Source organism: Mya arenaria, chromosome 10 (assembly GCF_026914265.1).
Source record: "Mya arenaria isolate MELC-2E11 chromosome 10, ASM2691426v1".
Taxonomy (NCBI): domain Eukaryota; kingdom Metazoa; phylum Mollusca; class Bivalvia; order Myida; family Myidae; genus Mya; species Mya arenaria.
The window spans coordinates 16,234,760-16,252,238 of NC_069131.1; the positions used below are offsets into that span (position 1 = coordinate 16,234,760).

General features: G+C 34.9%; 1 protein-coding gene across 1 annotated transcript; it reads left to right on the plus strand.

Moving 5' to 3' along the window:
* Positions 1-1,477: 1,477 nt before the first annotated feature.
* Positions 1,478-16,765, plus strand: LOC128206741 (solute carrier organic anion transporter family member 2A1-like). Its single transcript, XM_052909407.1, has 14 exons — positions 1,478-1,579; positions 2,318-2,511; positions 2,981-3,067; positions 3,743-3,859; positions 4,052-4,363; positions 6,608-6,788; positions 7,352-7,576; positions 8,292-8,456; positions 8,786-8,975; positions 10,636-10,792; positions 11,503-11,660; positions 13,492-13,556; positions 15,236-15,531; positions 15,795-16,765. Exons 2-14 carry the CDS (start codon positions 2,392-2,394, stop codon positions 15,849-15,851), a joined length of 2,130 nt encoding a protein of 709 aa, XP_052765367.1. The 5' UTR covers positions 1,478-1,579; positions 2,318-2,391; the 3' UTR covers positions 15,852-16,765.
* The last annotated feature ends 714 nt before the right edge of the window (positions 16,766-17,479 follow it).

A 17,479-nucleotide genomic window follows, 5' to 3' on the forward strand; every position in this document is an offset into this window, starting at 1 on the left:
AGGTTCCTAAACCTCTATTATATATGTGAATTGTTTTGTTTTTAAGCTTAGAAAACCATAAAAACACAGGCAATGCTGCTGGAATCATTTCTAAGAAAGCGATTTCAGACAATAACTCCAACTTTGAGGCTAGACAAAGAAAAACCAACAGCCGTTTGGAAATCAACCCTACCCCAATTGGATGCTGCCTGCACTAACAGTAAATAATTGCATATTTTTTAAGCCACTGACCCTCAGAAATACATGGAATGTCTTTCCCGAATTTCTTGCGCGATTTTTAGGTTAGGGTGTGTTATTTTGATAAATCCTATAGCTTCATAAAAAAGCTGACTAAAGACTGTAATTGACCAGTCGCCGGATATCGATAAAAAATCAATTGATCAATAACAGGACTATATCTTGTCACTAAATAAAAGCACATAGTTGCATGTGGCTTATCTTACAACCTTTGCCAAAGTTTGAGTAATTGCTTTGGTGGCTGCTTAATGTTATAGCATTTCATGCTCTTTTTTTTTGCCAAAACACTTTTATTACAGTTACATAGCTCTTTTACCTTTGATAATGGAATTTTGTTGAAATCAAGTTCAAGACCAACGAAAAAAAATGAATGTCAATATTGTTCTCTTCGGCTTTTTATGTTTCTAGTTAAAAAAATGAATGTTTAATGCGAAACTTCGCAGCCATTAGTTTCAATGGATCCACAAAGAATGTAATCATCTAAATAATGGTCAAAGGTTTGTGACCAGCCAATGAACAAAAATCGAAAATATTTCGAAATAATATGGTTCGTAACTTGCACCCTTTGGAAAGCTTAAATATACACAAAATATTTTTTTTAAAAAACAATACGAAGCAATTTAAAGTCAAAGGGTTTAATGTGTAATAATCTTAGTGCGGATTTTATAAGAATTAGACACGGAATCTATTGATTCCTCGATACCCACATAAAAACTACAGCCCAATTTAGGACAACTTAATGTGCTATTCGACGCCAACGTCAGATTTAAGCGCGGCGCATTGAAAAGATATCCTTAAATAATTAAGGGACATTTAAAAAAGGGTTAGCCGTTCTATGATACTTCTTTGTTTATCTGATCTTTTTGTACGTTTTGACAAATATTTGCCGATTTCAAATCAATTATTCGCGTCACAACCGAAATACGACCGAACTCGATGTTGAAAACTTTTATTTTGAATCTCCAAGTGGTCATAAATTGGATAGGTAAACTGCAAACACCCAGTGTATGTCAGTAAATATAAGCATAAGCTCTTTGGTTTAGAGCTCTTTAGCACATGAACAGTATAACCCTATCAACCGATGTTTAATGACGAGAGGGAAATGATTTAATGACTGTGCATCAACTATTGCTTCAAATAAGCTTTAATTAATGTGCACTCACGTAGGCAACTCGTACTGTACTTTTTTAACTAATCGCTTGTTTTGCTTATGACAATAATTCCTCTTACATAATAGTCTCTTCACATGTTTTGAGTATTACCTTTTTTGGATTTAAATTACCGTCAGTGAGATACTTAAGCAGTATGTTAGGAGTAACCATTATGGGAAATACTTTTTAAGGTAGTATAAGCAAAATTTGTCATAGGCTTAAAATTTGACCGAAAATAATATAATTGCGGTAATATAGTTTTAATCAAATTTGCTACTGTATTTATACAATATACTTCATTAATGATTGAAGATCATATAACATTAATCTTTTGAACAACTTATATTATGATTTGCTTGCCAAACATACTTTTTAGAACAAAAACATGTTAATGTTATTTGAATAATTTTGCATTATTTAATTGCATCTCTTAAAGTATATCCATAAGAACTTATTTGAAGATAATATTCGAGGATATGCTCATACAATGTATTTTTATTTCAATGTATGTGTTATAAACATACTGTGTGAAATTGCTGTTTTTTATAATGAATTAACGGATTGTTAGTTGTTGGTTTTACAATTGCATAAAGAATGAAAAGAATATATATGGTATGAAAAGATTGCCATTTCTTGTTTTGGTTTAATTTTCTTAAAGGAGATTAAAACCACTTAATTCATCTGTCTTAAAGTATCTAAATTGTATATAGATGAAGTTCATATCATTTTCTTGTGTTCCGACATTGAATGAATATCTCAAAAATTATCCTTAATATGTAATGATCCAGTTGTCATGGTGTTGTGGTAACTTAAAATAGAACTCTGTTAAAATCAAGTCACTTCTTCTTTGGCAATAGTATATTATGGTTGATAATACGTTTAATGCACCTAAGACATAGCTAATATTAATTATACAATGTATACTACAGGTACGAGCAAACACATTCGAAGTTTGGATCAGATATTTCTTGACAGACAAACCCCAATCCAATAAATCCTTAAAATGGACGAGGATAAGACAGATAGTCATACTGAAGAATGCGAAACGGAATATGAAATTCCAGAAGATATAGAGAACGATACGAAATGCGGCTTGGGTTCCTTCAAACCAGAGTCATTACAGGTTGGGAGAAGTACTTGTTGAATTAAGGAATCTTTAAAATACGTTTAGTTTTAATGATGTTTAATTTGATAGCGATGGTGTGATATGAAAGTGTATAACCTTGAGCTTTATGTAAGTGCCGTGCTGGTGCGCGAAAAATAAACACAGGACGTTGCATTATTTCTCAATTTGAAGCTATAGTGTCAGACGATGTTTAAGTATGTTGATAGATAACGTATTCACATACAATTTATATTATTGTATTTATATGTGTTGATGTCTATCCAATAAATAATCGCAAACTAAGCTATAAAACTATTTCATATTGATACTAATGACGTTCTGATGTAAAATTGTCTGTTTTCACTCCTTCAAACATGCTTTGATCTAGATGAAATAGTTCAAACTAGACTTTTAGACTTCATATAGACACTGATGACGTTCTGGTGTAACATTGTATGATTTCACACCTTGATACATGCATTGCTAGGTGTTTGCCCGGATAGGAGCGTTTGTTGGTCTGTACAGCTTCTCTGGCCTGTTGACACAGACTTTGACTACTTATGTGAACTCACAGGTGAGGCACTGTTTTTTGTTATTAAATGCTCAGTTCACGTGTTAAACGCAAATCAAAATAAGTTGGCTCGTCTGCTTGTAAATCTACTTTAAATACCGCTTTGTAAGCTCAGCCCTTTTTCGGTGTTGCTGTATAAGATTAATTTAAAACAACTTTTGGACCAACCAAATGTTGTTTAAATCGAAATACACCAGAAAATACGTTTTATTTGGCAGATGTTTTAGGTGGAGAGGAACAAAATGATTGTGTCAATTTTAAAATTGTTTTTAGTTTGTTGAACACTTGATGGCAGAAGAAGTATATTAGATATTTCATATTTGTTCCACATACTAAACTGAATTCGTTTTGTTTCAAAGTTTCTAGTTATGTATCGTCAACAGTTATCCATTTGGTAAAAGCGTTATTCCAAAATAGGGCGAATCTTTTGATGGCCGACCGGAGCACCACAAATTGTATTCCAAAGTCTAACGGAGGCCGCCGATTATAATATAGAATTTTGCGCATGTTATATCTAATTTATATGAAAATGGTTGTTTATGAACTATACACGAATGTAAATATGTGTAGGGTATGTTCAATGGCATGTCAAAATCTCGGCAAAGCCTAATTTTAGCCGCAGTTTGAAACTCACTATGGTAGAAAAAATGTAACCCTTAATATGCACTTTTATTGTAGGTTTCAATGCTGGAGAAACAGTTTGGCTTCAGCAGCGCAGAGACCGGATTTTTGATGAGCTGCAACGACATCGGATTTCTTCTCTGTGTTGTTTTCGCGGGTCACATTGCACGAAAGGTACGAAACTATTATAGACCGGTATGTATAAAGTTACACGATGCATACATGTTATATCGACGGCTGCCAACATGAATGCAATTTGGCACATAAATGTTTATGGTAGCCAGTACTAGGCAACGCATGAAGTTGCCTACAATCAACCAATCGTTGTATGCATTCTTATTATTACTTTTCTCATTTCAAATTTAGGTTCATATTCCCCGCGGGCTTGGTTTCAGCACAATATTATTCGGTGTATGTGGTTTGATGTGTGCGTTGCCTTACTTTATCAGCGATAAAAGCGCCTATGTCTTATCCGACCTCCAACCTATGCAAGATTCAAACATGTCCTTGAAATCAGCTTTATCCAGAAGCAGCAAGGTACCGCTTTGTCTAAACAACAGTGGAGGTTACAACTATGATGCCCGTTGTGACTCACAGTCGTCAACCGCCGAAAGAACTGCTGGGCTAGAAGAGTTATACATAAAGAAAGTGGCCTTTACTATGATCGCCGTTGGAATGGTAAGTTACATTACGACCTTTTAAGCAGAATGCATTGTGCTAAAAGCTTGCAATAAACAAGCGTTCTTTTAACAGGATACTCATTTAAATGGAACAGTTTAAACAAGACACACTGAAGGACGGTCTTTAGAAAAAAGTAAAACAACACATACAAAATTGATCTTTTCAAACTGACGAACAAGTAACAGATTGTGTGACGTCTACTTGTATAATAAACGTTCACAGTGCAAACATGGGTTTTAAAGACAAAAAACACAAAATTTATTTCTTCTTAAGCATTGATAATAAGCAAGCATATTTATACACGTGTCATTGCAACGCAAACATGTAACACGGATAGGAATGGTTTCAGGTGCTTCACTACATGAAACTATCAAAACAACAAAGTGAGACTTTGTGGTGAATGCATCTCTTTTAAGACAAATATTTGTTTTTGTGTAACAAGGACGTGAATTTAAGTCACATTTTCGATATAATATTCAATATCTTTGTTGTTTGAAAAAAATAATATATATATATATATATATATATATATATTACGAAGCCACAATACATCACTGCTTTGATTTTGTCTAACAGTGTGACACCTGAAACCTTTCCTCTTTACCTATTTACCTCTAAAAGGACACAAAACATAATCGTATAGTTGAATGTCTTTCTCTGTCAACATGATAACGGATTTTCAACAAAGCTCTTATAAAACAAGTCCTTCGAAACGTTTACTCATTCTCTTATATCACCAAGTCATGTTGCAAAGAATGTATAGCTTACCTTGCAAAATGAAAATGACAACGGAACTGAAACAAACAGTATTTGTTTTTATTATTCCCATTATTTTGTATCGTTGAAGGCTTTTTAAAAACTTCAATTTCCATTTTCCAATAACACCCCATTGATTTAAAATAAAATCTAATTCCTTATATTAGAGGCAGTTCAGCTTAAATGCAAATGCATATTACGTCTAATTAAAACGCATGTTCATACTCAGAAATGATATCGAGGCGTCGATATTACTGATAAGACGGATAGGCAACTGTTTCTGCTTTTGGTTTAAAAGTTGATTACATAAATGACCAGAAATCTGAAGGTAAAATACATTTTACCAATAAGTCTTGCAAAGAAAACTCTGATATTTGTGCAATTAAAACACAAACATCTATTGCAAAGAAAAAGCAAATAACATAATCACTTTTACTCACGATCTTTTGGACAGTTTTGGTCTGGTCATTTTGGCACTTCTTTTAACATGTTTACACTGTATAGATTTTATATTTGCATGTGAATGGGGTTTAAAGGCAAGGGTTGACATGTCCACAACCGTATTGCAATGGTTCATTTAGTATGGTATCTCACCTCGTATAACCACCATGATATCGGCGGCTCAATAATTTAATGTTCAAAAATATTCAGAACGGTTATGCATAACATTAGTATGCAGAGACATGTACTATTATTTCAGTGTTCAAAGTTATTCAGAACGCTGATGTTTAAATAGCATTAGTATACCAAAACATGTATCAGAATACATTATTGCATATATAATTTTATGTAAGTAGTAAACTTAAGCAATTTCAATCTAAAATGTTTCAGATCTCGTCGGTCTTTTTATAAAACTACGATTAGGTTTACATGAATAAATCTGCTTTACCCAATATGAATTGTACTTGTTCATTGCCGACCACAATAGCATTCATCAAAGGTTTTAATAAAACAATATATTATAATTAAAGACATAACTTTGCAAGCCTTTCAAAAATACATTATTGGTCCATTGCATTATGACATTTTCATTTTATTTTGGAAGCAAAATTATAATTTTGAGTTGACGTCATAGTTAGCAAGTTTTTAATTGCTCGTCATAAATAATAATGGTGTGATTGTTCGGTATATTAAACAAAGTTAAAGTCACAAAGTTTATTGGCAAAAACGCATACAAATGCCTGTGACCATTTCAAACATAGTCATATACAAACATTTTCAAATTACACAAAGAGTAGAGTGTCATATTATAAGAGTTAAAATGTATAGTTAGTACGAAAGAAACAATTAAACTTCCAGACGGGTAGAATGTATTCATTTGCATTTTTTCATTTCAATTAAATATAGGAAGATAAATCGTATTGCGTGATTTCACGGTACAGTTAACAATTGTGTGCATATCATACAAATTTATCAACATGAATACATTAGAAGCAATAATTACTTTGAACATCACTTAGGATATTTCCACTTGTTACATTACAGTTTTTGCAAGGAGTAGGAAAATCTTTTCGATTCCCTTTTGTGTCTGTATATATTGACGATGCTATTGAAAAGCGGAAGACAGGATTTTATATGGGAATTCTTATGGGAACAGGAATTTTCGGACCAGCCCTCGCGTACCTACTTGGCGGCCTGTTCAGCAAAATATATGTCACTTTGGAATGTAAGATGGTTTATATATTTAATCAATGTCGCGTTAAAGATACATGATATTTTCATAAAGGTATGTAAACTATGACTATATTGTGCAAATAAATCTTTACATCTAATTTACCCCTGTCTCCTGTAAATGTTTAACTTAATTGTACATCATGACTTTTTTTTGATTGTGTCCAAATCTTGAAGTTACAACACATGTCATGTCCATTTTCTGTTGTAAACAGTAACTGCTATTGATACTGTTATATCAAAGTCTCATCATTTGCAATATTTACTTTGATGTTGATTGAATGACACATTTGTTTTTTTTCACGAGATATATTGGTATAACATATGACTAAACACTACTTAAGTTGAGTTGAAATCATTAAACGCCTGAATCTGTATTTAAGATTATTGGCTGATATTGTGAGATTCACGTAATGAAGCACCAACGTTTTCGATGACAACATTTTTCTGCCTTCAAAGTTCGTCAAACGAAGCTGAATGTCTTAAATTTCATTAAAATATACCTGTTAAATTGTTGCTGTAGATAGTATTTGAAAATACACCATGAACTATATTTAGCTGTTGACATAACCCCACGTGACCCTCGGTGGATTGGAGCGTGGTGGCTGGGCTTTCTCGTGTTTGGAGGCTTTGCCGTTTTATTCAGTGTCCCAACCATGTGTTTCCCGCGCTATTTAAAGTCCCATAAACGGCGAGGGGATTTACAAATTATTGCCAAAGAGAAGGCGTTGCAGAAGTTGGAAAATAACTCCAACGGAGAGAAAGTTGTAAAGGAAATCAAAGGTTTGTTATTTATATTCATGGTTAAAATTATTGATATAGTATATATGCATTCACTATCTAGATCATAAGATTCATTGTAAATTGTATTTAAAGCTATTAATATTGACATGTGTATGCTTTAATATTATGGTCATTACCCTTTAATATTAACGAAATAATTGCATTTCGATACATTTGCGTACGAGGAAAAGTTGCAAACAGCAGTTTCTTTATATTGAGTACAATAATTCACTCAATTCATTCATATTCTGTTCATATTGTTAGACTGAATAGTAATGAATGCCTTGAATTTGTTTGGCCAAAGACCTTTCAATACAATATATCGATAGGTTAAAGGAACTATTTGTTTCGGAATTTCTCGCCGCTGTTCTACGCCTCCTCAAAAACCCGACTTATGTCCTACTAACATTGTCCTAGTTTGTTTATAAGGTTTTACTGTAAACAAAATTTATAGCCATTAATGTTGACATAAATGTTGCCTTAAAATATTGGACAATAGCCTTTTATTTAAACACATGAATTGCCTTTCAATGCGTTTCGTACTTACGATAGTTGCGTATGACGTTTCTTTTAAATTGCTGTCCACTTCTTACTCATAACATTCCTATTCTATTTAGATTACCTTCAAATTGGATAGCTATGTCTGCCTTTATTATTTTGGAAACCGGCCCTTTATTACAATATATCGTAGGATCAATGGAGATTCATATTTCAGAATTCCTCGCCGCTGTTTTACGCCTCCTCAAAAATCCGACGTACCTCGTACTGACCATTTCCAATGTTGTCAACGTAGTGGGTTTTGCTGGTGTGCTCTCGTTCATGCCAAAATACCTAGCCTCCCAGTACAGCGTCCCTCTCTGGCAGGCGAATATCATTTTAGGTAATCAAGACTTAAGAATTTAGTAGTCCTGGTTTAATTGCTAAGTTACCGTTATTTTTCATGTTTTTATCCACCTATATATTAATTTTCTCTCTCTTTGATTTGCATTTATGAGATTTAAACGTTCTCTTTTGCATTGTTATAGGTTTGAACTAGAAACAGTAGTAACATGAAGTTAAACATATCTGTTCACCCATGTCAGTGATTATTTACATTTAGAGATTATTGTAACGCCTAGGATCTTATGTAAAGAAATATAAAAACATTATAACAGTAGAGCAAATTGTTATTAAAATTAAGACTAAATGGTAAAAACACCACATTTCCAGCTCTATGCAGCATAACAGCTATTTCTCTGGGGTCGTTCCTGGGCGGAATTCTAACCCGCCGTATCCCGATGACCCCAATGACCACAATCAAAATGGTCCTCATCTTCTACGCCGTGAACATGGTGTGCAGTGCCAGTGGCTTCTTCCTCGGATGTAAGCAACCTGTGCTGTTCGGTGACAATGTGCTTATGTGAGTATCAAGTCGATTTCATTTTATCTAAATTACTTTTTTTGAAAATATGACATGACGAAAGCATCGAAATGTTTCGTGCTTACTTCAAATGTTTTAATACAGCTGCTTTAAAAGAGATGTGCATGATGGACATAACTCGATCATAAACCTAGATAAGAACCTTTCTTTCCTTGTGACAGATTTATTGTACTGTAGATATTTTGCCTGAGAGCTTCCATCAAGTAACATAAACATTCAACGATCCATTTCTAAATCAGTGGCTATGTTGGTCCATTAAATGACAAACAATTAACTAGTTTTATTAATTATTTTGAGATGTTAAATCCTAGATTTTTTGGCATTGAATGCATTACATGGACAATCAAAACAGTCTGTACAGTATACCAAACATCACCTTTGTTAGCTTAGTGCAGTGTGAACGTTTTAAGAAATCAATCGACGGTAGATGTATATATAGAGGATCTCAAATGAGTGTTTATTTTGTATCGAATTTATTAAACGAGTTCATCTAAAAACGATAAAAATGAGGCTCTGTCGAGTTTTTATCGTTTATAAATGACGAGTTTAATAAATTTGATACAACATAAACACTCATTTGAGATTCTATTTATAACATAACTCATTTACGATCGAAATCTTGGTCAAAGTTTTTTCAATACATTTCTCTTGTCATAGTGAGAAGAACTAACATTATGTGTTACTAGGATGCTTCATCCGCAGGAGAGAAAATAGCCGGACATAAACACATTTTATTAGCAATACAAAACATTAATCATGTCACAATTATCTACCGATTTTCAAAGGTTTCACTTAAAAACAATAAAAATACATATTTCAATCCAGTTTAATTAAGCAAATCAATAAAAATAGCAATGTCATAACTGCGTGATGTCACAAGTAATCACGCGATTGTGTACATGTCATTTGGCGGTTGAAGTTTGAAAAGAACATAAGTCAGCGTTACAGTCGCTTTCAATAGTGCGAATTCGCTTTATAGCCGGTCGATTACAGCATGGATTTTTGTCATTTTAACGGATGTGCACAAGGACTTTACTTCCGTGAATTCGACCTAGAACATAAATGTTGTAAAATCCACCAGAAAAAGTGGAATTTCATGTGGAATCAGTGACTATGACAGTGTGTGAACTTAAGCATTGCTCGAACAGCCTAGAATGAACATTTTGCAAGAAAGTAGGTTTTTTCACTGGAGCACAGGATGCTAGACATTTCCTTGTGTTGATATGGATTTATGTGGCTATCGTTGTTTATAGATGCAATGTTCTTGTGTACCGATGTTTACATAATCTGGTTCGCAGGAATCTTGTTGTCATTCATATAATGATTAAATTTCTGGACAAGGTATTGTATGGCGCTGTGATCAGGGATGTGTTTGTTGGGATTAAGCCCAGCCTTCTTCCTCATTTGTTTCTTCGTGGAATTGAGTTTGTTGACACCGACATGATTTCTTTTGAAACATCGTTTCTAATGTTTACTTTTTTTGACAGCGCGCATGAATTCATTTTTCTGTGATGCGGTTACCTAATTTGCATAGTTATTACACTAGTGATATATGAAAAATATTGCATGGGGTTATATCACTCCAGCGCCGTATGTTATGTTATAAATATGTTTATTAATAGTAAATATATAATGCTAGATCCAGCGACGTACCTCCTCCGTACAAACTAACCCCTTCCTCCTGCGTGAGCGGGTGTGAGTGCAACGACCAGAAATATTTCCCAATCTGCGGACAGGATGGAAGGTCGTACTTCAGCCCCTGTCATGCGGGTTGCTCCGTGAAGGATACAAGCGTGGTCTGAGTATATTTCTTCTGCGTTATTCGATTTATGCAAGAACTAATTCTACTAGTATTTGTGGTTTAAAACCTAATTAGCTACAGATTTGAAATAATCAAACTAACAATCTAAAAATAAATATTTCTCAACGATGATTAGATGCAAAATGTAGTTCTTAATATTATATTCGTCACGGTTTATAGCTAACCATTGCCCCTCCCTAGTTGATAACTGACAATAATGAAATATATCAGTAATATGCCTGTATCAAAAATACTTCTGTTTACAAGTCAATCATTTGAACAATGCAACTTTTGCTCTAACAAAGTAAATGGTTTCGCCGCATCGGCGACTTCGGGCCAGTTTCGATTGTTTAAAGAGGTTATTGAGTTTATAATTGAAAGTAACGATTCATTTGGCAAGTGGAATGGCAACCAATGCAAAATGTACACGTATATGCTTTTCGGGTAATGAGCCCGCCTCATCAAACGTTATTTCGATGTGTTTTGAAAAATTGGCACAATCCTTGACGTTGTCAGTCGGTCTGTATTTTATGTGTAAAATCGATTTAAAGACTATAGATTTTGCATTTTATTAGCAATTCACCTGATGGTTTGAGCAAAAGCCACGATCATTCTGTGCTTTTAGAACTAAAAATGCTCCGTTCATTTGCAAACAGCTGTTAATTGATAAGCGGTGGTATCTGAATTTTGGTACTTGTATTCCAGTCGTTTACTAACTGCACATGTATTGAGGGAGGCCAGGCGGAGTCAGGCCTGTGTGACCAAGGATGTTCTACAAACCTGTATGTGTACGCGGCCTTTACTTTCGTTGGCAAACTCTTCGCAGCCTTAAATTTTATACCTACCTACATTGCTATGCTCAGGTACAGGAACAGGTTTCGTATTCGCTAACGTTTTTAGTTAGACTTTTTAAGGTCAGGCTCCAAAAATGAAACCTTAAAAGTTTTAAAATATCTATATCCAAACTGATTTCGGCAAACGATGTGAGCCTGATTAAAGAGCAGAAAATGTGTAGCACGCACATTGTTTACCATCGTTGTCCTATAATAGAATTTTTACAACAAAAACTATGTTTTTAATTTAAAATTTACATTTAGCTTTTCTGAGCCTGAATCTCTGGACGTTAGTTAATGCTGGTGCAAGAGACAAGATGTTATAGTCATAGAAGGGGTGTGGTTCAACATGCTGTTATAGTCATAGAAGGGGTGTGGTTCAACATGCTGTTATAGTCATAGAAGGGGTGTGGTTCAACATGCTGTTATAGTCATAGAAGGGGTGTGGTTCAACATGCTGTTATAGCCATAGAAGGGGTGTGGTTCAACAAGCTGTTTTAGTCATAGAAGGGGTGTGGTTCAACATGCTGTATAGTCATAGAAGGGGTGTGGTTCAACATGCTGTTATAGTCATAGAAGGGGTGTGGTTCAACATGCTGTTATAGTCATAGAAGGGGTGTGGTTCAACATGCTGTTATAGTCATAGAAGGGGTGTGGTTCAACATGCTGTTATAGTCATAGACGGGGTGTGGTTCAACATGCTGTTATAGTCATAGAAGGGGTGTGGTTCAACATGCTGTTATAGTCATAGAAGGGGTGTGGTTCAACATGCTGTTATATTCATAGAAGGGGTGTGGTCCAACATGCTGTTATAGTCATAGAAGGGGTGTGGTTCAACATGCTGTTATAGTCATAGAAGGGGTGTGGTTCAACATGCTGTTATAGTCATAGAAGGGGTGTGGTTCAACATGCTGTTATAGTCATAGAAGGGGTGTGGTCTAATATGCTGTTATAGTCATAGAAGGGGTGTGGTCCAACATGCTGTTATAGTCATAGAAGGGGTGTGGTTCAACATGCTGTTATAGTCATAGAAGGGGTGTGGTTCAACATGCTGTTATACACAATGTGGCGTAACATGTATTCTCTGCAACTGAATAATCTTAGCCTTCTTACTCATACTGAGACAACGGTCAATTTTTTAATTGAAAGGATAAAATGTCATAGTTATTTTAAATAACTGGCTTCTAGATGATTTGTTCTTATTATAATTTGACTGTCGTCGGTAAGATATGTCAGTAATATGTAAAGAATGAATTGTGGGATTGATCTCATTATCGCGGTATGCACGCAGTCGGGCTGGTTAAAGTGTGTGGACTCCACGCGTATTTTAACAATCTCAACTGCGTTCACATCCGCGATAATGACAGCTATCCCGCAATTTATTACTTATATTTAGAGCAATAGTTCATTATTTTATTCAAAAATTGTAAAAAAAAACTTTATTTCATTTGAGAAAACCTTACAGTAATTCATTCTCACCCATTCTGTAAATATATCGACCCGACCGGTACCGGAAAAGTTTATCAAATAACGTCACAATAAAGCGGGAAAAAATCAAACACTTCAAATAACTTTAAAACGTAAAATTGAAACACTAATAACAACAACACATTTAACATTTCATAGATTAGCACTTCCTAAAGCGTTTAATTCAGTTTTTCAATAAAATATCCAAACATTATATGAGGTCAACAGGTATCCCCAAATCACAAATTTGCATGTGGGATACCTTAAAATAAACAAACATTGCATGCAGTCACCAGTGGCATCCAAAAGTATCATGTCTGCGTTTCGGAAACCTTTATTGATACCAATAATGATATTAATGGAGCCGGCTTTTCACTTCTACGCGTTGTTTCAGGTGTGTGGAGGAACGGGACAGAGCCGTTGGTGCAGCGTGCAAAGTATTCCTGACATCGTCCCTAGGTAAACATAGTTCCAGGTATGTAAGCTAATCAGAAGGCAAAGCAAATAGAGCCTATTCTATATGTGGTGTACTTTTTCATTATGGGTTACATTGTTCTAGTTGTTGATTGCCTTGAACTATCTATGGTGGTGTGTTTTCATATTATGGGTTTTAGTTGTTGGTCGCCTTGAACCTTCTAGAGTCGTGTGCTTTCGTTTTATGGGTTCTAGTTGTTGATCGCCTTTCCTCGAGCCTTCTAGGGTGGCGTTCTTTAGTATTACGGGTTATAGTTGTTAATTTCCCTTGGCGTCTTCTAGGTTGATGTGGTTTAATATTACGAGTTATAGTTGTTAATCTCCTTGGCACCTTCTAGGGTGGCGTGCTTAAATATTACTGGTTTTAGTTGTTAATCTCCTTTGCACTTTCTAGGTTGACGTGCCATTATATTATAGGGTTTTGTTGTTTATCTCCTTGAAACCTTTTAGGGTGGTGTACTTTCAAAATGGATTCCAGTTGTTGATCGCCTTGAACCTTCTAGGGTGGTGTGCTTTCATATTATGGGTTCTAATTGTTGATCGCCTTAGAACCTTTTTGGGTTGCGTGTTTTCATATTATGGGTTTTAGTTGTTGATCGCCTTGGAACCTTCTAGGGTGGTGTGCTTTCATATTATGGACTCTAGTTGTTGATGGCCTTGGAACCTTCTAGGGTGGTGTGCTTTCGTTTTATTTGTTCTAGCTGTTGATCGCCTTGAACCTTCCAGGGTGGTGTGCTTTAATATTATGGGTTCTAGTTGTTGATCGCCTTGGAAACTTCCAGGGTGGTGTGCTTTCTTATTATGGGTTATAGTTGTTGATCGCCTTGAACCTTCCAGGGTGGTATGCTTTCGTATTATGGGTTCTAGTTGTTGGTCGCCTTAAACTTCTAGGGTGGTATGCTTTCGTATTATGGGTTCTACTTGTTGATCGCATTGAACCTTCTAGGGTGGTGTGCTTTCACATTATTGGTTCTAGTTGTTGATCGCCTTGAACCTTGTAGGGTAGTGTGCTTTCGTATTATGGGTTCTAGTTGTTGATCGCCTTGAGCCTTCTAGGATGGTGTGCTTTCATATTATTGGTTCTAGTTGTTGATCGCCTTAAACCTTCTAGGGTGGTGTGCTTTCCATTTATAGGTGGTGTGCTTTCACATTATTGGTTCTAGTTGTTGATCGCCTTGAACCTTGTAGGGTAGTGTGCTTTCGTATTATGGGTTCTAGTTGTTGATCGCCTTCAACCTTCTAGGATGGTGTGCTTTCATATTATTGGTTCTAGTTGTTGATCGCCTTAAACCTTCCAGAGTGGTGTGCATTTTTTATTGGTTCTAGTTGTTGATAGCCTTGAACAATCTAGGGTGGTGTGCTTTTATTGAACATGAATTAAAGGATAGAAATGCCTCAGTGACAAACTTATGTATCACCGCAGTTTAAAAGTCTATAACATCATATTTTACGCGCGTACACGCTTTCTCAAGTGATGGTAACCGAACAATACGTATACAAGCATCATACATTTAACGAAATGTGTTTACTTATGTATCTATTCACTGCTTATATTGGTACGTCGACCAATATTACAACGGGAAAGAAACATTTCTGAAGACTGAAATGTCAATACTTTTTAAAAAAATCTGTGGCTGCAAACAGCTTTAATTATTTTATTTCAGGGTGGATGCCAGGTCCTGTTATATTTGGCGCCATTGTTGACGGCACGTGCACTCTTTGGAAGTACACGTGCGGCGAACGCCAATCGTGCTTGCTTTACGATATTGTCTTCTTCCGAAACGCCGTCCATGGCTACGGCCTCGTGGCTGCGGCACTTGCAATGCTCATCTTGTCGTCATTAATTTTCTACTTCCGATCAAAGGGTCATGATGAGTGGGGAGATGGAATGAGGAGAGAGATCGAAAAGCGAGAGGTCAAACTCAATGTTCAGGGCAAAAAGAAGAATGGAAATGAAAATGTAATGAATAATTATTAGTTACCATATAAGTTTGTAAAAGCTGCTAGAGATTAAATTAAATTTTATCCAAACAAAACAATAAACATGACCGTTCATGAAAAATTAATGTCAGACTGTATTAAGTCGTTAATCTGCTTTTGAAACGCATGCACTTATTTGATGTTCTCATGTTTTTGTCGGTTTCTATTCCTTATACATATTAACGCGCTCCTTCACATGGTGGTTTCAAAATACCATTGTTACGATTTAGCTCATTGTTTCAGATAGTTGACCAGAGGAAAGACGTTGAAAAGGAAACGCTGGTTGAGAATGAAAATTAAAAAAAAGTTCATACAAAAATGTGAATGTGAAGACTGGTGTTTTAGAAACGTATTTGAAAGAAATATGGAATAGACTTGTACAAAGCGCTGCACCTTGTTGTTACCTTGTAATTTTCAAATACAAGTAAAATGTGTTGACCGAAAAAGGGTCCTAATGGAACAAAACAAAACATACTTAATATTACAATATAAGGCAGTTGCAACCTTAATGTATTATAAATCTTAGTTGATCGTGTTTAACCCGAGATTAATAATTGTTTACAAAAATAAGCCATTACAAATATTCACAATTTTTTGTACCATAAGAAAGCCATATTTATATGAAAACCTACAGGAAAAAATACAGTATTCGGAAATTTCAACAAACAAATAAAACATCAGATCATGTTTTTTTATTTTATTATATTTTGTTCATAAACATTTACAACCCTGCACTGATCAAATGTCTTCATTAGCCATCATATTTTAGAAGCTTCGTACAAGATTGCGTCGTAATCTTGAACCCAGTACAGCTAACTGGTGGGTTAAGTATGGGTTTTGAACCTTTGACACAATGTTTTGATAGTAAATTAAACTGCTTGTTGATATAGGAGCGTTCAGTTTTGTTTTGTAGCACTGAAGATCGGAGCATGGAGCATGGATATTGTTTCCTTTTTTCTTATACAATGAACACTACAACATTCCCTGAACACTACAGAGTCAAGCTCATGTGTCAAAGAATCCAACAAAAATAAAGAAGCATATGCAGGTGGCAAGGGATTTGACGACAATGCAATAGAGACGCATAAACGCCCCATACACATAAACAAACATCACAAACATACCATACGCGCTACAAGATAGCTTTACCGATAAATGATGGGGTTAGCGCCTTTAAACGGTCAGTTAAGTAATGGTTAACTCATTTTACATGTACCTTTAATTCCAGTAATTTTAAAATCTGTATGAAAATTGAATACTGTTTTTTGTAAATTGTATTAGAAAATAAAAAGATTTAACTTGACGTCAAATCAAATCTTACCAATGTTCATGACAAATGAAGCATTTTTGTATATTGTATTGTGAAGTATAAAACAACTTAATTGTAAAGTTCTTTTCACAGATATATATATATATCAAAATTATTGAACATTTATAAGTATATAAACACTTCTTCTTAAATGAAAGTCAAATACAACGAAAATGTGATGACAGGATATGGATTGATTACTATTTTTTGGTGCATTTATGAAGTACCAATGCCTTGTCGCGATCATACAAATTGCACAAGAAACGCAAACACGCTTCATGGATTTGCATGATCGAGCGTTCATTCTGCATGAATTCATATCAAGTACTTTTCGATGCTAAAACATACAATGTGTATTTCTTATTTGAATTAAGAAATACTATTAAGTAAATGGGAGAATATAAACAGCATTGATATAGTCTGCCGCTTCTCGTGTGAGATTCAGATTAAGGCGTGGTCTGTTTTCATTACCTACATCAAGGGCATCAACAGCAGCAATCAAAAATACAATCAGAATGGAAATGCTGTTAAACAATGACTATCAAATTCGTTAAAGTTTCAGCATCGTGTATCAAAAGACAAGTGGAATTGTTTTCACAAAAAAACACATGTTTTATCA